This window comes from Vidua chalybeata, chromosome 1 (genome assembly GCF_026979565.1).
Source record: "Vidua chalybeata isolate OUT-0048 chromosome 1, bVidCha1 merged haplotype, whole genome shotgun sequence".
NCBI lineage: Eukaryota > Metazoa > Chordata > Aves > Passeriformes > Viduidae > Vidua > Vidua chalybeata.
Genome location: NC_071530.1, coordinates 50,808,317 through 50,833,168, shown reverse-complemented (window position 1 = coordinate 50,833,168; position 24,852 = coordinate 50,808,317). Strand labels below are relative to the sequence as shown.

The following is a 24,852-nucleotide window of genomic DNA, read 5'->3' as shown; positions in this document are numbered from 1 at the left end:
TTTTTTTTTTTTTTTTTTTTTTTTTTTTTTTTTTTTTTTTTTTTTGAGGGGGAAGATTGCTGCTGCTAGTGGCAGCGTTTCCTCCTGCTGGAAGATGACAAATACATGAGGAGAGAGGCTCTGAACCTGTTTCTGTGCTGCGGGAGTGTCTCTCCCTCCCTCCCTCCCTCCCCTCTCCCTGCTTCTGTGTGAGTGCGTGTTTGGCTACCCGGCTGTGTGTGCGCGTACACTGTGTATATATATCTGAGCTGGGAGGTTATTGCAAGCTTCTCTCAGCAGCGCTCCGCTGTACAGGAAGAAGGGCTCAGCTGCAGTGGTAGCATCAACAGCAGCATTAGCAGCACCAACTGCTTTATTCGCCTTTCTTCCTTCCCTTCATCTCCATCTCCCTTTTCCCTCCCTCTTCCCACGTCTTTTAGGGGATTGATCTTCATTTTTAAATTATTATTATTATTTATTTTTCTACTCTACAATCCTTGTTATTTGATTCTTCGTGGGTTTTTTCTTCTTTTCTTTTTTTCTTTCCCCCTTCCTCTGAGACGGAGGCATAGAAACAAACACGCACAAACACAGAGAAATAAGGGAAAGAAAAGTACCAGGACTTATCCTGCTGCTGCAAACCCAAAGATAGCAGACGAAGAGGGGGTTTGGCTTCTACCCCAAGGTAAAGCCCTGCCCCCTTTACCTCCTCGACACCTCCTCAGAGGAAGAGAAGGAGAGAGAGCGAAGGGGGCCAAAGTGAAGAAAAGCAGTTCTTCTGCGGCTGGCATTTGGAGTACAGGGAGCCAGGAAGTGAAGGATGGTTGTGGTTACCCGAGCTGGCTGCAGGGCAGCTCTCTTCCTCTGGATTTTCATCAGCATTAGCTGCAGAGCCAGGACTGCTCTGCCTGCATCTCGTAAGTACCCTTTTCTAAGAAACAATTTCAGCTCTGAATTAAGCCAGAGGAAAATTCCCACAACTCTGTGAGGTTGATTATTTTTGCTTTGCTGATGAATATTGTGTTTGCGTTTGATTTTTCTTTGTATGCGTATGTGTGCACTGAGGTCTCATACTGTTTGCAGTGCTCCCCATCAGATCTTCCTTGGTGATTTCAGTGGTAGCTGGTGTGGAAAGTTGAAAGAGACCTGCTCTTTGATATAATCTTGGTTCTGCAATGGAGTCAGAGGGGGAAAGGAATCAGAAGCTGTTCAAAGTTTGGGGATAGTTTTTGTTTGGCTGGTTGGTTTGGTTTGTTTTGGGTTTTCCCATCTTCCTCGGAAGGTATGCAATTTGCATTTGGAAGTACTTCACTTCCACAGTTTTGTGAGGGAAAAGAGGAGATGTGAGCAGTTTCCATAACTAGTGTTTTATCGAGGAGCAGCAAGAGAAAATTCTGTCTCATTTGAAGAAAAAAGAATGATTGTGAGTTGATGAGAAGGAACTGAGCCAGGACAGCTTTTCTTTACAGCAAAGTTTTGCTGCCCATAATAGAATGAGCAAAGGTACTTTAGAGGAGACCATCAATTGCCCTGGTAGCGACAGAAATAGTAGAGAAATGATCAAACATCTGCTGAAAAGCTGAACTTCAGACTACAGGAGTGTAGAGCACCTGTACAGAATCTGATTCTGCTTTGAGTATAAAAATGACAGCATATTAATTGATTTCAGTGGATATTAGATCAAATCTTTAACATTGCACTGAGCTGTAGTTTTGAACCAAACATTTTGCAAGTCGATGTCAGTATTAAGTATTTAGTTGTTTCTCTTCAGACTATGTAAAACATTTGCTAATTGCCAAGTATTTTTGAAATGCATACTGAAATGAAATAGTGCATTTTTGTAGTATCATCATCATGCTGCTGGCTTGATCGGCCGTTTAGAGAGGAAGGAAGTGTCCTGAAATGTTATGGATAGATGTGCTGGGATTGCATGCATGTGAATGGGGGTTGATTCTACTGACCAAGCAGGGAATTGCCATAGAATGTAATGTATATACTGCATAGAGATCTATGTAGATCACTCTATTTATTTATTTGTTTAATTGTTTCCTTGGGGGCTGGAATGAACAATGCAATGATTAGGGAATTGGAGCACTGCTATGTTTTCTTAGTGGGTTTCTATCTGTTATCATCTAATACCTATTGAAAAACAAGTGTTATTCCAGGACTTACTTGCACTTGCATACTTGTTTGTGTGTCAACAGATACGTACAGCAGTGTCTGCATTGTTTTCTAGGTCTCAGAGGCTGTAGGATGTTCAGTTGTTTTCCTATCTTTGAATTAGGAGAAGTATTGATCCTGAGGTTTACTTCTTAGTTTTGACCAGCTATACATTTTTTCTTAGGAATATTATTTCTTCATGGTCATCTCTCAGGCTCTGCATAATAGGAATGTGTGGGGGAGAAGATTCATGATTTAGGTTGTCAGAAATCTGTTCTTTGAAAACAAAGTCCCTGCTTTTCTCTAATAGGGTTTTGGAGCTTTTTTGTTTGCTTTTGTCACTCAGCAACTAATGGCTGTAGTATAACTTGAAAATGACCTGCATTGGGTTATCTGATTTCCCAAAAAACAAATCTTCAACTTTTGAAAGAAGTTTGTTGAGAAGTTAATGGCTGTAGTAACATCACTATACCCAGAAATTCCAGGAATGGAAGATATATATAATCTTAATTACAATTTAGTCATATACGTTCCCATCTTGATGATTAGCTATTCAAAAATTTCTTTATCTTAATTCACCTTCCAAGACCTTATACATTATACTCCTTATGTAGTGAGTAGCATTTCATTTCATTTCTGACTCACTTCTTAAAGTGAAATGGAGCTACATTTCCTTACTGGGAACATAAATATAGCTAGAAGTACCGTCAGCCTTAAATTTTCAAAAGGATTGTTCACATTGTTGCACATGCTGAAAATTCTTGTGAAGGCTTAGGGGTGCTTGGGAGCTGGTGCTACAGTGGGAACTCCAGTGCTGTGTCACACTGTTTTGGTGCACCACTTTGCTGGTTATTCTGTTGCACGCTTTGCTATACAAACTGGTCACTGTACTGTATTTTGTCACTGTGCTCTATTTTCTGGGATTGTTTGTAACTTTGTCTGCAGTTGATTGTGAATGAGATTGGAGAATTTTGTTCTCTGTTGACAAGATAATATACCTAGTTTTCATCATCCTTTTTTTATTTCTTTTTTCCCCCCTTCTGTCGAATTCTGAATACTTCTGAAACAATTAAAAACTGTGTGAAATGAACTTTGATGTAAAACTTATTTCCAACCACTATTTCATTTTCTCCTCCATTGTTACTTTATATTTTGGCTTTGAAGTAATTAACAACATCAAATATATTCTTTACAGTATTTTTTAGGAAGCATGCAAGTCTTATGGTGTACAGTGAATTACAAATCCCTATATATGAGCTTGCTATTCAGTCTTTTCTCACAGTCTGCTTGTGCTGGCATAGAAAAAGACAGTTTTCAGAAAGAATAGAATTGTACATTGCTTAAGTGAATATGCTGTATCTCAAATGTTTGTTTACTTTGCAAAGTAAATCTATCTGTAGTTAAAATGGAATCTCTCAGTAGTACTGATTTGTGTGAAAAGCTTTTAATCTCATTTAGTTTTATCTTGAGATGAAGTAGGTGTTGAAAGCCCATCCTGTGGTATAATAAACATACACTGTGATACAACATCAGACACATTAATGCTCAGATCTTACTGTCGATTCTATTCATGGTCATGTTTTCATACCCTGGCAATAAATTCTTCATATTCCTGCAATTTTATTTTTTTTTAATAAGCCTGGGAGGATGAAAACACCCTTCTGGAATCAAGGCTAATGAACAGCTCAGCCAGGAGAGGTCATCACAAGATAAAAAGTAACACAGAAAATACAAATTTAGTGCTTTATAGTCCTTTACATGGCTAAGATGGAATGATAAGAATATGAATATGGGTAGACTAACTCTCATTTGTATTCCTATAAAAACCCCAAACACAAAAAGCATCAACCTTATTACTTAATAAGAATGTTAAAGGTATTAATTGTAGGATTGTCTCCTTCTCTGTGAAAGGAATTCACTTTACAAATAATTATCTTTCACAGCTAGGGTTTTTTGGTTTTTTTTTATCATGTCTGTTTTTATGCAATGCAAACCTGATCAGTACAGAACTATTAAAACTTCTAGTTCTGAAACTTGTCATACTTTTGTAGTATGTCCCATACCACTGCTCAAGTTAAGTTTGAGCCCATTTTACAAAACTTGGTGCAAAAATCAAAAGGGGGCATCTATAGTAAATCATTAAGATACGTAAAAGAAAAAATATGCAGCTTTTGCCTTTGACTTCATGGCACCCAGATTTTCCTGGGAAAAATATTGAAAAGGAGTAATGTCCCTTTTGAAAGAGCAAGGCATTGTACAAGAAAGTCCTTTTTAAGAGGCCAAATTGGATGGAGCTCTAAGCAATCTGGTCTGATGAAAGTTGTATGCCTATGTTGGGCATATGAGGTATCATATATTCTATTAGATTCACACTAGGAGAATACTTCTCTTCCAGATAATGTCTCAGACATAATTATATTTTTGGAAAGCTGATCAATTCTATTTTCTTTTCTGTATAATAACTGATTAACATTTATTAGTTTAGGACCTGTTGTCTTGAGGTTAACACAGTGGTCCCACAGATTTTAGTTTCAAGTATACCAAACCATTTTCAAGTACATTTAACATTTAATAATTTTTCTTACCTTTGGGGTCAATGCACTTAAAAATATACTAAACTTTTAATTTGAGGGCCTAGGTCTCTTTTAAGTTAATGGAATTTCATAACATTAAACATATGCTTTCTCTTTTGTTCTTTTAGAACACTTTAGCTAGAAGTTAGAACAAAATTTACATCCATCATAGTATAATTGTATTATTATTTAGGCACTATTCATCAATATATAATAAAATCCACGTTCAGCAGACAAGTGACAGTTTTAACAACATTTCGCTGAGTTACTGAGTTACTGCTATTATTTAACACCAGTGCATCGAGTTTCTCATCATGACTCTTTAAATAAATTGGCTTTTTCTTGAACAATATGTTAACTTATATGGGATTGAATGAAACAGTATCCAATAGTCTGCTCTAATTTCAAAATTGGTGGCAGCAGCAATAGCCTGTGTCAGTGTAGAAAATCCAAAGTTTCAAAGAGTCTTTAACTTTTGTGTATGCAACATTGCACAAAACCTAATTGCAGACATTCATCTCGATACAGCTAGTCTGATTCAAAGTTTGGTGTCAGTGGACATTGAATCAATTGTAAATGTCATTGAACTACTGTTTTAAAAACTGGCTTTTGCTTGGGCTGTTTTTGCTTTGCTTGTGTTTTTAGTTTTTTTTTTTTTTTTAATCTAGTGCAATAATATGAAATAAGGCAGAAAAAGTTTTTTAATAAGTAGTCCAGTCCGAAAGAAAGCTTGAAGGTGAAGTTAAAGACTACAAATTGAAAACTTGTTTCTGAACGTCGATTGTTTCTTTTGCAAGGAGATGAGAAATACTTTTTTTTTTGTTGTTTTGTTTTGTTTTGTTTACTCAGGTACTTTTAACACAGGAGACTATTTCCATTGCTGCAGTTGTGATAGGAAATTATTTATATATAATGCATTAGACATCAGACTGTATCTCCTCTTGAATAACTCACATTACAATGGATCTGTTACAGACAGTAGATTTTCCTATAGAAGTTCTACAGGACTTTTAAATTGTATCTCTAAGTCTTTAAAATTGTCAAATTTCATGTTTACTGTTTAGTATTTATCACAATATTTAGGTGTTTTTAAGACAATAATACTTTCAGTGTTTGAGACAATAACAAACTATGCGCAAACCATGGGAGAGTTTCTGCATTTTCTTTTTTCTAGATTTTAACAGCTGATCTCACTCTGAGTGATCTGACTCAGAGGTCAAAATAAGGAAACTGGTTAAATTTTGAGGTGTTCCCCTACCCATGCCTATGTCCTAAACAGGTGTCATGCTCATCTTACAAAAGCACATGGACTTGCAAATGTGTTCCAGTCAACTAGGAAACTTCAACTAGGAAATGTTAGAGAAGCAACAGGAGTCTTCTTAATCAGATGAAATGATGAGTGATTTTGCAAATTTGTTAGACTTAACATTTTAAAATAATTTAAAATTATAGCATTATTTCCAATATCCACATAGAGATGAGATCCTTCTTTAAAAGATCAGGAAGACCAGTAGGATAAAGAGAACAGTCCGCTAGCTTGAGTCTCCTTGCACTGAAGGAATGGAAGTTGTGCCACAGATTTTAGGAAGAGTGTGGTTATGTGGTTTTTTTTTTGTCATGAGTTCATGATTCAGTCCATTGGTATGAAATACTAGAAATTATTAAAAAGGTTCTTCAGACTTCATCCTTTGAACGAACATTGGTTTTATCTGTATTGCACTTCATTTATCCAGCAACTTCACTGGCATTGCATAGGTAGCTAATCCGAGACCACCAGCTATTTGCAGAATATGTTAAATCTCTAAATTTGGTGAAGTAGAAAATTGCAGTAATCAGTAATCAATTCTTTTAAGTCATTTGCATTTTCAACTTTGAAGACATTATAGATATAATAAAAGAATTCCCAAGTCCTATGCTTAACATTTACAAAGAACTTGGGCACATGATTTTGATAGTTCTGCAATTTTAAAGCAGCTTTACAAAGCTGAGACCTTTCCAACCTCAGAAATTGTCTCAGTATGCATTCACTGTAGTAGTAGCCTGCCTTTTCCGATTGAGTCTTTAAGGTTGAACAGCAGATAATTCAGAGCAGAAAAGGATATTGACATACACATTTACCTCTTTCCTCTGCCTAAAAAAGTCTAGAGATTTTTTGACTTTACAATCTCGTGGTGCAGATATGGTTCTTTCAGACATTTAACTCAAGCAAGTGGTCATGCTAAGTCCATTGAGGGACTGGCAAACTTATTTACATATGCAGTTGGTTACTTGATATTAATATTTACCACCATTTGAAATATTTATCAAATATTTTATTTTAAGCTGTGTATGGTCTCCAAAAATATGTTTTAAATAAATCAGTGACTAAAATCGACTCAGCATAGCTAGGAACTTTGTTGCCAGTTTTGCATTTGTATTGGTAAAAGCTCAAGTTGGGTTAAAACTTTCAATATGTAAATAAAATAAGTAACTAAAAATACTTTCTAGAAGCCAGAAAGCATTTGAACTGTTCTAGTCAAAAGATTTTCCATCACACAAATAAATGTGGTGTTTTTGAATGAACATTTATTATTTGTATCTAGAATATTTAAGTCTCAGTTTAAAGGGAAAGTAATTTTTCTTATAGAAATTTAATGACTGTCTAAATATAACATAAACAATCTGTTTGATTTTGTAAAACTGCTATGTCATTTTGTATTTTGTAACTTTTGCCCAAGGAAGTCAGCTATACACGTGCTACATTTCTGTTTCTACAATGTAGGAATAATCTGACTGAAAAAAATAAGCTTTTTTTTTTTTTTTGCATCAAATCTAGAGGGGTATCACTGTCTGGGTTTCTTAAATCACCTAAATATTGATAAAAATGTCTCTTATTGATTGCTTAATCATCTTGTATACTTAAACACATATTTGCTGAGAACCCAATGAAAACCTGGAATTTATAGGGAGTTAATACAGAAGATCAGCAGATGAGCTGAGGAGACTGCAAGGGTCCATTTCCATAAGGGGCAGCAGAAAGCCTATGATGGAAGGTTTGCCAGAGAAGGAAGAATTATTGTCTAAGGGCCTAATGCAATAGGATAAAACACAGCAGGAAAGGCAACCTCAATATAGTTAAGGTTTCATACCATGTCATATCATATCACTGCTTTTAAGTATCATTGATGTAAAGTTCTTGGAACACACTTAGAAATGCAATTAAGTTGGGATGTGCTTTTACTCAGCTTATGGGAATAGATGGAATACTGTGGTTCTGGAAAAGCAAAAAAAAAAAAAAAAACAAAAAAACCACAAGCAAACAAAAAACCTAGAATAGCAAACCAACACACAGGAAAACAAAAAACCTAAATTTACACCTGTTGACTCAGGTTTCAAGCAAATACCTTCCTAAACTCTATAGACTCTGCTCACATTTTCAGTGAAACATAGGAAGGGCTTGTACATATTTTTTTTGCCCTGAACACAGATAAAAAATTCAAATATCTAAAAAGAAAAAAAAAAGGAAAAAAAATAAGGATAATTAGTTAATTTAAAAACACAGTCAGAGATTAAAACTAGTGGCATTCACCATTATTCTGGGCTATGGGTAAAAAAGGGAGAGGAATGTGCTGAACAGAGGTTGAGGTTGTCTCCCACACAGTAACAGTAACCTATTTATTTTTCTGCTGAGGAATGGAGTCACAGAAAGTAGCTTGCCCTGTCCAGAGCATTAGCATTGCATTAGGAAAAGAGTAAGCTTCTGTGAGAAATGGGAGTCAGAAGCATGTCCTATACAGGGCAGGCTCTACTGGACACATGCTCCCAGGCTTCAGCAAGCTGTACTCTCTAATGTTCTTTCCTTTGGTTTTACATACAAAAAATTATGCTAGTGGGCATACTGTCAGTTATATGAGGAATATCCTACCTGCTTCTTCCCTGGTACAGCCAAGCTGTTAGAAATGACAGCAGAATTCCCCGTAGATAAGAGAAAGTATCCTTTACTGTTCCAACCCTTTTCCAAAAAATATACATCGCATGATCACACACCCATTTGCTTCTGCTCCTAATTCATTTGGCATTTCTTACATGCCTCCTTTCTGATTTTATTAATCATCTTACTCCCTACTCTCTGTCCTCTCCCTACCCTTTCCTCCAGCAATAAACTGACTCCACTGGCTTCTCTTGGATTCTCATTGATTCATCACCACATTGAGTAATTTGCTGAGCCTGAAACTAAGGGAGATTGTCTTCATTGATTCCTGATTAATTCATCTGTTTGTGAAAGCTAGGTACACAGGTAATAACTCAATTGAAATTCCTTCACTGCTTAATTGCTGTACCATAATCCTGGCCTGTTAAATCAGATAATCAGATACTATGAATGAAGTTAGGATTTATTTTGTCAAAACAGAATTATTAGAATATCATTATAAGGAATGCTTTTATTAATTCTGTTCATAATTATTCATAAAATGCAATTTTAGAGTTTAGGTCAGTACAGTGCATAGGTTTTATTCATATGGAAAAAACTGTGTCAGAGGAATTCTTTGAGTGAATTATGCTTCCAAATCTACACATTCATAACTTATAAGTCCAAAAAGGATCCAACCCAGCTACAGTGATATGGTTGATTGTATTACTACATTTTTCTGCTTTACAGATGTCCTGGTTTAGGGCAAATCTGGGAGAAAACTTCCAAATGGCTTCTTCTAGAAAGCAAATTCAAGAAGCTCCCCCCGCCCCCCACCCACTGGTTCAGGAAAATATTGCCTTGGAGAAAAGTGGAAAAATTGACTATTTAACAAAGTATTCACAAGCATAAAAATTGAATAATATTAAAAAAATAAAACCTCTGACTGCTCTGAAGAGAGGCAAATTCAGAAAGTCCTTGTCATTGTAGCTTGGCTTGCTCAATCTCTTATCAGTCCCTCCGCTGCTGGAAAATGCCACATCCCAGGCCCTGGTAGACCACAGGTGTGAGCTGCCAGTGTTCTTATGAGTTTTCAGTCCAGAGCAGGTTTGAACAGTCCCAAGAAAAAGAAAAGCCACAGTCCGGGGAACTTCTCTGCCTCAGCTAGCCAAAAACTAACTAAAAGCAAAGGAGAGCTCTGTCCTGCTGTCTGTCCGTGCTGCAGACAACACAGTCTCAGAGAAGAGAAAGATGAACCTATCTTTATATCTCGAAAACAACCATATCAGACATTCCACTGCTTCTCCTTCTCCCCCCTTCACTCTCAGATACAAGCATTGTAAAGTCACCCCAGGACAACAGATCATAGTATCAATGAACCAGGGAATAGTTTGGGTTGGAAGAGACCTTTAAAGATCATCTAGTCCAACCCCACCCTACAGTAGGGACATATTTCACCAAACCAGATCCCTCAATGCCCTGGTCCAACTTGATTCTAAACACTTCCAGGGATGGGATATTTGAAGATTCTCTGGGCAGCCTATTCCAGAATTCATTCCTTTTGTATAATCTAAATCCACCCTCTTTAGTTTAAAAATGTTCCTCTCATACTATCACTACATGCTCTGGTAAAAAGTATTTCTTCATCTTTCTTGTAGGCTCCTTTTAAGTATAGAAAGTCTGCTATATAAGGTCTGCCTGGAGTTTTTTTTCCCACAATAAACCACGCCAACCCTCTCAGCTTCTCTTTATGAAAGGGAAATGACCTCTGACTATTTCCGTGGCCTTCATGTCAACAAACTCCAACATGTCAATGTCTTTCCTCATTTGAACTGGACTCAGTGCTCCATATCAGGTCTAAGTACAGCAGAATAGAGGGGCATGCTGCTTTTTATGCATTCCAGGATCCTACTGGCTTTCTCAGTTGCAACTGTACATTGCTGGCTCTTATATAAGTTTTCTTCTGTCAACATCCCCAAGCCCTTCTTTGCTTTCAATCCATTCATCCCGCAATTTGTATTGCTTCTGGGGATTGCCCCAACCCAGTTGATTGACCTTACACTTGGATTTGTTTAACTTCATGAGACCACTCCTCAAGCCTGTCCACATCTCTCTAGATGGTGTCTTTTCCCTCAGTCATTTCAACAGCACCACTCAGCTTGGTTTCATTCCACAAACTTGGTAAATGTACACTCAATCCCATGGTCCAGGTCATTAATAAAGACATTTAACTGTACTTATCTTAATACCTCTAAAGGAAAACCCTCATCCCCATTTGGATCTCCATTTGCATTTTGAGCCATTGACTCTCCAGTCAATCCATATCCATCTAACAATTCATGCATCAAACCCGTATTTCTCCAATTTAGAGACAAGGGTGTTGTGTAGACTGTGTCATTAGCCAGGTAGGTTCATCAGAAGCTCTTCCCTCATCTACCAAGAGAGTCACTCCTTTGTAGAAGACTACCAGGCTTGTTACATATTATTTGCCCTCCATGACACCAAGTTTACTTTCCCTAATACACCTCCTTGTCAATCATACTCTTTGGCAGAGTTTCTAGGAGAATCTGGTTTCATGAACTTCCTAGGCACAGAGGCTGACTGGGTGGCAGTTCTCAGAGTATCCATTTTTACACATTACATAAATGGGTGCAATGTTTCCCCTTTTCCAGACACTGGGGCTTTTGCTTGACTGTCATGACTTTTCAGAAGCGATAGAGACCTGCTTATATCTGCCAGTTCCCTCAGGACCCTGGGATGCATCTTGTCAGCTTCCATAGACTTGTCTATGTTCAGGTTCCTTGTATGGCCTTGAATCTGGTCTGCTCCCACAATAGAGTCCCTGCCTTTATATTCAGGGGCTTGAGAGATGTGGGAAGTTCAGTTGGCAGGGAAAATTTGAGGAAAAATGTTGCTGAGTACATCAGACTTCTCCATGTCAGTTGTCATCAGATGCCCTGTCTCATTTATCAGAGGGGTACAATTTCTTTTTGTCTTCCTTTCCCAAGCCACATACCTGTCAGGGTTTTTACACATTTTCTTCTGGCATTAAATGTCTCAGTCTGGAGTTATGTTCTTTATCCTAAGTTCATGACTTCAAACATGGTCACAGTGAAATGCCTAATGCTTCCTTTTACCAGCTGACTTAGTTGTTCCAAGCTTTTGACATGTAAACTTGAAGTCATCTTCAGCTTCAAAGACTATGCATTTTTCTGCAGTTCAAATAATAAAGATGTTAAGCAACGAAGGACTGAAAATCAGACTTCCACTAGTTCTCACTAGAAATCACTCATTTCCTTTGTTACAATTACATTTTGAGATATTTAGAGTGCCATATTTGCAGTAAGTTTGAATCTTGGTTAAAATAGTGTAGATTGCCATTAAAGTGCCTTCAGAATTCAAAATATGTGTTATCGCAATTTATGCAGAAACAGGCATAAATGCATATATCTGCAAATTCCTTGTGATCCAATTTTGTATTCTCAGGAAAAAAAAAAGAAGCTTTCAGAAGATGAGGATACGTTGATAAGATCTACTTTTTAAAAAACTATGTTGATTTTCAGTAATTGCATTTACAGCATTTAATTTTTTATTAATCAGGTTCTATTATTTTGTCTAGCAGCAATGTTAGCTGGAGTGGCTTATAAATGTGCAGGTCAAGTTTTTCAGAATTTGCACTTCACAGTTTCTTTCAGCCTTCTGGAAATTCTTTATTTCAAGGGTTATTGGAAATCAGCAATAATCAGCAGAGACCTTCTCAGTTACAGCTTGCCCTTCTGGTTGAAACTGCCTAGCCTTGTTAACCTCTGTTTAACATCTTCATCAGCTTTTATTAGAATGTAAATTGTTTTGTTGCCACTTTGGGATCTAACTACACAGTCTTGTTCATTTTCTTAACACTGTATGTTTTTGTCTTTTCTATGTGATTGGCATCACTTATATGTAGCAGAAATTCATCACTTATATGTAGCAGTCTGTTGGTATGGCTCCTTTTGCTCCTCAACTCCTCTCTCACTTCTTAAAAAAACCTCCAAAACAAAAACCCAACACCCACACCTGTAATTCTGATTCTTTTTTCTAATAACAGTTCTTATTATTTTTGTGCATAGACAAATTTAACCTTATATCTTTTTTTTATAATTTAATGTATTTGTCAAATTCTGTTTTACTAAATCACAGGATGGTTGAGTTTGTAAGGGACTGCTGGAGGTTATCCTGCCTTGCTAAAATAGGGTTCCTTATATCAAATCTAAATCTGTCCTCTAGGAAAGCTATACAGCACCAGATAACATGGCCTTGGAGAGGCTAGAGCAACGTGGTTGTTGGTCTCAGGCAAAAGGAAATAATATAATATTTTCTGACCTGTTCTGGTCCTTACTATTGTATTGCTTCAAATCAGAAGAGAAAATTCATTTGGATTTTAGGGATTCTCTGAATTCTTAATTTAACAACTTGCTATATCACTTAGGTCAGTCTCATAGAAATGCCCCTCCCAGTCTTCACTGATGTATTTTTCTATATTCATAGAGAACAGATAGTTCAGAATTCTTGATGTCATAGAGAATACTTATATTCTAAATTTGAAAATCACTTCTGCTGTTGAAGATTTACCTTTTATGAAATATCAGTAAAACCATTATATCGATTGTGAAGAGTGTTCAAAGATAGAAGTTGTTTTTATTTTTCTCCTCACTGGTAAAGGAAGTTGCTTTTGGTTTTATATTAAATCTGAAATGGAGTAACTCAAATGGAATACATCACCAGGAAGTATTTTTCTTATTTGTACAACTGTTGAATCATGAAAAATAAAATTGCAGATAGTGAGGACCAAGGAAATAAATTTTGATGCGCTGAAACAGGGACACTCCGATTACAGGCCTATCACAAAACCAGACACATCAAAAACAGTCGAATGAATGAAAATTCTGTCCTCAAAGTTATGATCTAAAAGTTTTCGTAAATTCTTCTGACTAAATCTAAAAAAAGGAAGATGGAACCAAACTAGAAAAATCTTGAGATGGAAGTACTGAAATTTCAGACATGACTCAGATTCAAAACTCAGTGGAGTGAGGTCATTCTTTCTAGATCAGTCATGTACTTGCATATATTCCTCAAACTCTATATCAGGATCGATTTGGGCTTTTTTTTTTTTTTTTTTTACTTTATGAGGGTGCACATGCAGTGCCCCTTTGGATTGCTCAAGATTCTCTGTATCATATATCGTGTTGATGTAGGAATGCATCCCCCAAAATGTTGGAAGATGGCATGTTTTCAAGTAAGCAGCTACATGAAAAGTGCATGAGTAACTGAATAAAATGAGATAAATGTAAAACAAAGAAAAATAAGGCTGAATTTTCAACAGAACTATAACAAAATGTATCATAATTCTGAGAAACCACAACAAATATTTCAAGTCTGATTGTAGGACTGAAAAGAATTTATTGGCACTGTCTGATTTACTCAGAGACATAAAGATTAGAGGAGTGCTGAGAATTTTTGGTGCTATTTCAGAGGTACGATTGGCATTTTATGGTTATACACGCATTTAAGACAATACTTCCCAAGAAAAAAAATATTGTTTACAAGTATAACCTATTATTTGTACTTATAAATCAGTGTATTCCTTGCTTTGTTTTAATAACTCTGATTACAGAAAGAAATGAACATAAAGCTATGAAGGATATCATAGTAATTCAGCATATAAAGATATAAATACTGCTAATAACATGCAAACTTTATATATATCAAAGAAAAAATGTTCTAGTGTCAGTTTTAATGAGGAATTTAGTTATTTTTCAGCACTGGTGTTTAATGCCTAAAACATTTTTATTTTCTTGCCTTCCATCTTCCTTCTGCCCCAGGCAGACATTTCAACTAATTCAAATGAAAGTACTTATGTGATATTCCAGAAGATTCTTATCCTTTGATTTTGGCAGAGGAGCAAGAGGGAAAAACCAGACATCTTTCTGTATATTCCTGCAGGCAAATCCATACTAATATCTGAGGTGGATCCATCAAGAGTTGAAAGATGTGAATAGATCCTGAGGCATGTTTTATGATAGAAAGGATTGGAGACCATAAGGGCAAGAATCAGGACTTCCTTCTGTAAAATGTTCAGCTCCTTGAAAACTGTTCAGAGGCTGTGGAAGGAGACAGATAACCTGGAGCTGGTTAAGATCTCTAGTTCTCTGCCATTTTTGTTGTACATTGCATATTTGGACTACTTTTTTTGTGGATATAAATGGAATAAATATTTAACCCATTTGTGAGAATTAGCCTCAAATGTAAATCTGTGTGTTATCTATACCTTTAATAAGAAGATTGGTGTGCGTAAAACAGTGTTTATAACACAACTGATAGCAGTAAAATTTTTCAGTGCTCAATCTCTAAATTGTTTTTAGCAACAGTAATATTTTCATAAACCATATTGAAATAATCCAGCCACATTCTGCACAGTAAAATCTCCCTTAGATTTCTAAATGACATTTATGAAATCTGGCTGGCAGAAAGGCACCACAAACACTTTCAAAGAAGGAACATGATTCAACTGCAGAATTGCTCTTCAAACACAAGCTTTGCATTGTTCTGGATTTGTTTCAATTTAATTTAATACACATAATCAACCAGTATGCTAAATGGACTTCTGTTGGGGGTTAGGTTTCTTTCCTTTTGTTATTTTTTACATAGAGCATTTTTTCCATAAGTTGCTACGAAACACTGATTACTTTAGAAAAACAAAAGAAGTGGCCAAGCTCAGGGGAGGAGGGCATCTGGTTGCACTTCTCTTATCTGGGAGGTTTTCTCCAAGGGGCAGAGATACTATGACATAAAAGACGGGGCTGGGGCAGCTGCGGGATCTCTCTCTCTTGGCTTTGGAAGAGCACGGTGGAGCTGCTGCTTGGGGAAGGGAATTCGCTGCTGCCACTGGAGCCCAGCCCAGAGCTGCTTCTTCTGCTGTAGGGTGACCCTCTGCTTGTGAGAGCAGCCACCGAACTGGGACGTTATTATCACTCACCTCACTAAAAGAGGGACTTTTCACCATCTACTCAGTTGCCTGGGATCCTCAGATTGCCTCTCCCTGCCCTACTCAGAGAGCCAGGTCACCGCTGCCCCGCCCCCGCTGCTTCTTTGGCACTGCTATGAGCTTTTGCTGCATTTTAGCCTTGTATCCCCTGCCTGCTGAGTCATCCTGTCATCCCAGCTTGGTGCTCCTCAGAGTCCTGCCGGGGCATCGGGACTGGCTGCCCCAGGGGTTGGTGAAGCAAAGCCTCTCTTCCCTCCCTCCCAGTCACGGTGGAGCCTCCATTACTGTGTGCTCTCTGAACTCGCTCCGCAGCACCCCCTGCAGCCACGGAGGAATCATCACACCTGCCCTGCCCACCGGAAGCCAACAGTGCCCCTGCCTGACGTGACCGGAACTGCGCCAAAGGGAAAGTGCCCGCGGCCGAGAAGGCTGGGAATGGGTTTCTGGTTCTGTTTGGTGTTAATGCAGAAGTTGTTATTGTTTCTTTGCTTTATTATACATACTAGTAAAGAACTGTCATTCCTATTCCCATGTCTTTGACTGAGAGCTCCTTAATTTCAAAATTATAATAATTTGGAGGGAAGGAGTTTAGATTTTCCATTCCAAGGGAGGCTCCTTCCTTCCTTAGCAGACACTTGTCTTTCAAACCAAGACGGCTTCATACCTAAAGCCTGATTTTGTGGGAATAATAACTCCTTAGCTAGTGTAATTTCTGTGTCTTGAATAACTTTATGGTTGAAATAATAAGGGACCTTACTCTCATAGACTCAGTGAGGGTGGGAAAAAGATAATATGAAAATAACAGACACTGACTTCTAGGAACACAATAATAAATACATATCAACAACCTTACTCAAGGTTATTTAAGAGTTTATTAACTTATGCGTAATCTTCCTAAACAATTATTACTTTTTTAGTTATCAAGTTCATTTCCAGAGAGGATGAGCTCTTCAGAAATTAATTCTTAAGGATTTAGAATTCCAAAGGTTACATTCTGTTCAAATCAGAGATATAGATACTAATTTATCTAATTGGTACTGAGCATTGAATTTCAGAATACACAAAATCTGTTCATTAAAAATGGCAGCAAATTAGGCCATGAAATGCAAGTGATTTGATTGGCACATAGAAGGTAGAACTCTCAGTTATTTTTTGGGGTTTTTCTTGACTGTTAAGTGTGACTTTTCAGATGACATCAGATGACTTTATGAAATTTTCGAGCTTAAAAAATAGAATAGTATCCAATTAAATTAATTGACTAGCAATTTAATCTGTAAAGAATGGATAGTTTAGAGTATGATAATCTTGTATCAGAATATCTCAGAGTCTTTGAAACTGTAATACATATTTAGATAATTTGAAATACTAGCCAATATATTTTTCCAGAAAAACTTTAAATTAATTACCCTTTAGTGTACATTAAAGCATCAGCACTTCCAGTCTATAAAATCAGCAGAGTAATATGCATCTAACATTATTTTTAATAGTTATTAATACATCTTTAGTTAAAGACATTTCAGTCACTGATCTGAAAGATCGAACTACTCCTGTTTTGCAATGGATTACCTGTCAATATCTTTGTAATTTAAAATAATGTTACGCTTGACAAAATCTCCAGAGATTTCTTGAAAGTGTTACACCTTGTAACAGGTTCAAGGAATGGTTTAGGCCCATTTTGGTCACACTGGAAGTCTGGTTTCCAGATAGAGGAAGAGGCTGATGAGAGGAAAATCCTGCAAGGTGGAATCAGTCCTCCTTATTATGCCAATGTCCTTTCTTACATAACCACTAAGCTGTGAATACTCCCCTTTGAATTGAGATGGGGACATTGAGACGTAGGATGAAGATATTCATCTTGGCTGAAGAATCATGATTGATTCAACTGAGAGACAACTGCAGCATCTCAGAAGATGTCAAAGACTCATAAAATGTCTGAGATCCACAACATTACATCATCCAGTGCGAAACTCTCTGCCTGAGGGGAGGTACGTGGTCATTCTCAACTGAACCTGAGTGACTATAAACCCAGTAGATTTTGTATCCTGTGGATTCTTACCCCCTGCCACTTGTGGATAGAGTCACTCTCTTTCTCTCCCTTTGGCCCCTTGTCTTTCCCTCTCTCTCTCTCTCTCACACACACATTTACTAAATAAAATCTATGCTATTGCCTTTGGCATATGGTCACGTTTGCACCTTAATTTGGGCAGAGGCAACTCTAATAATTTTAATAATCTGATTTTAACACCATCAGACATACTGTTACATCAGAAATAGATTGCACATCCATATGTCAAATATTACTGCACTTTGTGCCAAGTTTTATGTTTAATACACTGTTGGAACCCTAGCTGCTGAGAATTTTAGACTTTCTATGCTGACAGGCACTGACCCCCAAGAGAACACTGCATTTGACCTGAAGCCGTGGAAAAAGCTTCCAAATTTGAATGATAGGACTAGGATTATGAGTGTGTAGTTGGAATAGAAGTGTGTAATATCACATGGTGGAAAACTTAGAGTTTAAGGTTTTAAAATATAGTAATCTATATAAAACAAGATGAAAGTTTTAAGGCAAAGACTAGGCCTTCTTCACCTTCTTCTCCATGAGTTTGGATGGTATTTTGTAATTAGAAAAAAAAAAAAGTCTGCATTGCAGGCCATGAGTAGTTAGTTGCTAAATTAAAAGTAAAAATAATTTAAGTGTCATTTCTTAATTAAACATTTTATCCTTAAAAAGCCTTGTAAAAAGAGAGATACAGCTCCATTTTTAATTTGTTAGCGTGAAGTACTGTAGAACTCACAGTTTGTAAGAATATAACATATAATAAAAACTTGTAAGCATCTACAAATTTGTAAGAATATAATATATAATAAAAACTAATAAACATCTAAGTTCGAACAAGAAATACCATCTCACACAATTAATCCAAATCCTAAAAAAAAAAATAAAATAAAGCTCAAAAATTCACTACATGACTAACTTGCCATGAGCATCTTTGTTGAGTATAATTTCTGAAAATCTCTTTTATTTCCAAAATTTTGGTAAGTTTTAAAAAACAAAACATTGGAGACTATCTTGGCAAGGTGATCTATCAGCACAACATGGCAGTAAACTGCCCTAGAGCTTCAGGGCTGTGCAGTGTTGAAGAGGCAGCTCTGCATTGGTGTATATAGAGTAATAAAAGTCCATTTGGAATGTCCACTTTATATGTCCACTGGGCAGTGAAAAAGGAATCTAGAAATCAGTTAAAAAATAGGATAAAATTTATTAGAGTCACTTTTACTTTGAAGGGAACATAATGATTCATAGGGATCCAGGTTGACAATATGAATAATTTAAACTGTTGCTGGATTATGTGATCACTCATAAAATCAGTAAAGACTTAAGAGATATACCTAATTGATTGCTGACACTCATTTGCACACAGAAGTAGACATGAATGTTCCACTTCTCGATTGCAGATCCAAGTCCACTGGGTGACTTCACTAATTTCATTGTAAATTCAATTTCTGGGAGCAAGGGACCACTTCGTGAGAGCTGTAGTTTGAATCATCAGGCATAATATTCTTCATTTCCATCACAAGAGGTTGCCCATTTCTCATTGAGGTTCCTGCTTTGATCTGCCTGCAATGGGGCAGCTAACATTTTTTAGAACTGCAAAGATTTGTTCTGTGCAAGTGCAAAGGTTGATGCCTTAAGGACCTTATTGCAAAGAATTGGGAATTTTTAAGCTGATTGTTAAGAGCTTTAGGGCAGACCTAGAACCTTTTTCAGGGGTGATTATAAAATGGATGAAGTGTTTCAGTGAGAGTTTTTGCAGGCAGTTGGCCAGCTGACACTGATTGAGAAGGAAGTTGTGAACACACAGGAGGAATTATTATCTCCCTTCATAGAGGTCAGAGTTGATACTACAACTGATCAGAACCCTAAGGATGGACTCATTTGATCACGGACTGGATATGCATGCATTGACTGATACTAAGTAGGGAATTGTTAAATGTAAGGAAACCAGGCATTTGGGAAAGCAGGTCAGCTAACTTCAGCCACTTCCTCTTGGCTAGCAACCATTGCATGTGGTCTTTCCTGAGGATGTCCTAATAAACCAGAGTTAAATAAAACAGAAATAAAAGCAAATTTGACTACCTAACTTACAAATGCCTTCTCAGATACAGTCTTACTTTGATACACAGTAAATAAAATTGCCTATTCCCATATTTTTAATATTCATGCAGGGAGGGGTTAACCCCAGACTGAGACTGAACTGAGAGGATTGGGGGTTTAAACCGTGATTATCTGGTTTTTTGCTGCACAAACAAATGAAGGTGTCACCAAATAAATACCCATGTTTGTGTCTTGGCTATGTTTTTAATGCATGTGTGGGCTATTAAATCCTCATGCCATCTTTGAGTACTAGCATGTCATAGTCATAGTTGTTTGTTTTTTTTCTTGTTTTTTTTTTTTTTTTTTTTTTTTTTGTTTATTTTTTATTTTTTTTTAAATCTGTGATAAAAGTTCTCTTTGGGAGTGACTTTAGTGCTATTTATACAACAAACAACATTTTCCCCCAGGCGGTTAGAAGTTAATTTTCATCTGAATACTTATTATTCAGGTGAATATTATTTTTTAGAACAAACATATGAAAGAAAGCTTCTCTTTCAAATAAAAAGAGGAACATTATGCTTCAGATCAGTTTTTGCACAAGGAATAAGTCAGAAGATTAATCAAACCCCTATTTTGTATTCAACAGATCATTTAGTAAACAAGCATAAAAAATTAGAAGCCTGTTGAGTACAACTGTACTATTTTTGTGATCAGAAAATTTTAATTAAAAAAAGTAGCATAGTAAGCCAACCTCCCTCTTACTCCCCACTTCTCTTAACTGCTGAACATAATGGAATTTTGTCCTTTTTGTCATATTTCTACTAAATTATACCTGATCATTACAATCCCAAAGTACATAATATTTAAGTTCATAAAATCATGCAAAAATCAACTAGAAATCAAATGAGAACACTGCCTTTCAATAGCACATTATCAGATAAACTTTGAAAGTATTTTCATTTAAAATTCCTCTGTAATCAAATAAGGAAGCTGATCTTATCTGAATGTTTTTTTAATTAGTTTTCCCATCCTCACACCCTTCTTATACAAATTCTCTTTTCAGATAAATAATTTGTCAAAAATCAATTTCTTTCAAGCCCCCGATCTTTCAATAGCCTAAACTGTGCCTCAGTACCCTATAACTTTTTTCTTTGTAGCCAAAGAGATTCCAACTTTGTATGGGAAGACAGAGTTTTTTTTCCTACTGTTGTAATAGTTCCTTTTTATCTTCAGCATACTGCTATCCATACCATATATTGATGTTCAGCTGGATGATGATCTGGGAATGCTTTTCCTTTTTAAGTTGTAACAAATTTTGCTTTTTTCTTATGCATAGCATAGCATCAAAATATACAGTCTTCATAGTTTTACTGTTAATAGATGATATTTGATTTAAAATATATTCACAATCTCATCCAATTGTTTTGCAGTGAAGAAAGTTTGGATGCATGATGAATAAGCATTAAGTGTTACAGCAATCATTTAATCAACTTCAGAGTGCTCACTATTTAATGTACCTAACAGAGTTTTTATGCTGACTTATGAAGTGAATACAATCTTCTGCAGCATTCCAACATATAATTTAAACAGTTTTCAACATATATTTTGGCACAAAACTTGACCTACTTTCACACTTCTAAGGTATAAAATATTACTCGCATTGCATTCCTATTTTTGTAAAAATCTACCATATCAATCTTAAAGAAAACTGCACTACACTCTAACTAGTATGTATGTAATATAAGTCATAATAATAATTTATAGCTGAATAATAGCATTCCATGATTAGGGATCTAGTAATAATATATAGACATTGTGCTCAAAGCAATAATCATTACTCAAGTAAGCAGTACCTGCAGAGTCATCTATACTTGTGTAAATAAGAAATTACCTACATTTATAAAGAATGAATGATCAAATCTATGCATTACTTAATCCTAATACCTTCTTACACTATTTAAAGCTTTTTATGTGCACACTGCAAAGGAATGCATGGGGATTAAGGAGGTACTTGATTTGCAGAAGGGGTATGAGGCAGTAAGTCAAGCGGACTGGTTCCCACTGTCCATTTTGTATCAGATTGCTGTAGAATATAATTTTTGCCCCAAAACCTATTTTCCTACTGTCAAGCAGCTTTTATTCTACTTTCTAAAGCAGAAAGGAGGAGATGAAATACTTCCCTTCTGAAAGAAGGGGCTGAAATGTTTTTCTTCAGAGAGCAACCATTTAAAATGCTGATACTTGAGGTGTAAAACCCTGAAAAATAATTTTAATGAATGGTTTAAGATTCTGATAGTTTTGGCATCTCTTCCAGATTTTAGAAACAGTCTGTGTAACTATACATTTGTTTGGATTTTTCCCCAATAATATATGGCATATAAAATTATAAAAAACCCCTCTCTCTCGGTACAAACCTTGCCTCGCTCCCTATTAATGTTATTATTCACTTTAAGCTCCATTTGCCTGATAGCAAAGTCCTATGACACCTGAAACTGAATTGTAAATACTAACTCACAGTCCTAAATCTCTGGCAATCTTCACTCTGTTAGTGAAGTCTAAGTAAAGGACTAGCAGTATCCTCAGCAGTATTATAAACACGTCCACAGCTTTATTTCATCCTCTTTTAGTGTTGAATTTATATCAGTTCTATTCCTTATTTTTCCTGGGCAAATGAATTAATTTGTTTATTCTACAGCTGGAAATTATTTAGCTGTTTCAAGCCACTGTAGTGGCATAAGAGATGAAGTAATTATCTTTCTGAGCACATGGAAAATGAAGAGATGGGAAAAAGAGGAGTGCTATCATGTAAGAAGAGAGGAATTAAGAAACTGGACAGCTTACTTTTTCATATTTAGATGCTACCAACATTTTGTTACTTTCAGGTTTAATATCTCCCCATTCTCAAATTATGTTAATAGGCAAAATTGATTTTGTTCAGTTCAAGGGTTATTAATTATTTAAAAGTTCATTAGTCTTTATAAGAAGTAGGATTTTTTTAAGGGTGGTTCTGTTATGGAGAAATGATAGTATGACATTGTAAAATCTAAGGCATAGCACAAAAGTATATGTTTTGTTGACTTTCAATGCAACTTGTGCTCCTTAGTATCTAGGGTTGTGGAGGATCAATAATGGTATTAAACTTATAAATCCAGCGGCACCAGGATTTCAGTACCTATCACAGAATCACAGAATAGGTCAGGTTGGAAAGAACCACAGTGGGCCATCTGGTCCAACCTCTCTACTTAAGAAGGGTCATCCTAGAGCACAGGATTGTGATTAGATGATTCTTGAATATCTCCAATGAGAGAGACTTCAGAACCTCTCTGTGCAATCTGCTCAGTCATCTTCACAGTTAAAAAGTTCTTCCTCATACTCAGATGGAATTTCCAGTGCATCAGTTTCTGCCTGTTGCCTCTTGTCCTGTTGCTTGGCACCACTGAGAAGAGCCTGGATCCATCCTTTTGACATCCTCCATTCAGATACATTGATATGTCTTGGGCCATAGTAAAACTTTAAGTCCTCTTCAGTTTGTTGCCTTACCTCAACATGTATAAGAATGTGTCACGGATATCTCAAGATCCACTCTCATATTGAATTCCACTCTTCCATCTTTTCACCTACTCATACATCATGTTTACTACAAAACTTCTGGGGGAAAAAATCTATTGAGTTGTGGTCTAAAGTATGCAGAGATTCTGGCACAGAAACATTACGAACTCTTAAGCTTTTAAAACAGTGAAGCTGCAACACAGCTGTCTCTCACTCCCTCCTCCTGCCACAGCCTGTCAAAAACAAGTAGTGGATAAATTAAATAGTTTTGTTTAAGAACAAGAAGTGCAGTGATTTATAGCAGCTTGAATCTGTTTGTGCAAGCATAATTGTTTACTGAAATTCTTTACAGTACATTCCCAGGGGCTATGGAAATTGGTCCAAGAACAAGCTCTGCTATGCTGCTGCCCTACTCTCCTGTCAATATCAGCTCTTTTCAGACAGAGAAAGGAGGATTCCATTTTCCTCTACCTTAAAAGAATTCATAGCTTACAGGAGAAAACACTTTTCTCTGCTGAAGTGTAAATGTGGGGAATACAGTTATACAATTCGGAGAAAAATAAAACCACTGCAAGTGTTTGGCCACTAAATCTGAGAGTTATATAAAAATGTTGCAGCACCAGGCCTTATTGTGTATTTTTCAGTCAGCTTCATGTGTTCTAGATTTTGATTCAGATGCTTGAACATATGTCTCCATCCCAAACCCTTTAATTATAAGAATCTTTATTATTATCTATAGTTTCCCATAATGCTTCTAGATGCTTCATAATGTTGAATATGGTACTATAAGGTGTACAATAAAAAAACATTGAAAACATTGGCACAGCATTTGTTGCATTAGCATGCAAATGAGCTATCATTTTTCAGGGAGATAATTCACAAAAATTACTTTTAAAGTTGATCTTTATCTTAAATACAATTTAAGGAGAAAAGAAATTGTTTTAAAAACTATTATGTTTGTGTTATAAAAACATAAACTATTTAATGAGTGTTTTGAGGACTTTTTCTATTTGTATGTTTGTGGGAAATGATTTTTATAAATACCTGAATATCCATTTGATTTTCTATTTTTAACTGGCTTCACAGAAAATGGTGAAAATATATTGGAGGAAATACATTTCATATTATTATGAGGGAGAGCAAGGGCATAAAAATCCGACTTGATTTACACATTTCCTAGGTATTCATTAGTGTTTTCTCTCATGATCATCATTGTTGCAATAATGATTAATAATAATGATTTTCATTTATGATCTTTTGTGCCTTTAAAATTGTTGTGCACTTGTAGAGAGTAAACTGACCAAATGGTGTTTTTTTATGGAGCATTTACCTTCTTAAAAATCCCATTTCCCATTATCTCTGCCATGTGAAGCACATATAATGTGCTTAGACTCTGAAAATATGAGCTCTGATCTTGAAGGAAAGAATACAGAAAAGTACCTGGAGTGCAACTTTGTACTTTGTGCAACTTTGGACTTCCTAGTACATTGACCTATGGCAGCTACTCCAGCAGAAAGCAACCAAGATGTCTGTATGGACACAATCTACTAGGAGAGGCCCAGAGAAATGCAAAGCCTTT

The 24,852-nt window shown here is 36.2% G+C and overlaps 1 protein-coding gene across 1 annotated transcript in view; it reads left to right on the top strand.

The window, feature by feature from the left end:
* Positions 1 to 755: 755 nt before the first annotated feature.
* The window catches only part of CNTNAP2 (contactin associated protein 2), a 1,037,491-nt gene continuing 1,013,394 nt past the window's right edge, over positions 756 to 24,852 (top strand). The window contains exon 1 of the mRNA XM_053940221.1: positions 756 to 896. Within this exon, the coding sequence (XP_053796196.1) occupies positions 800 to 896 (97 nt within the window). The 5' untranslated portion in view covers positions 756 to 799. The remainder of the gene's footprint in view (positions 897 to 24,852) is intronic.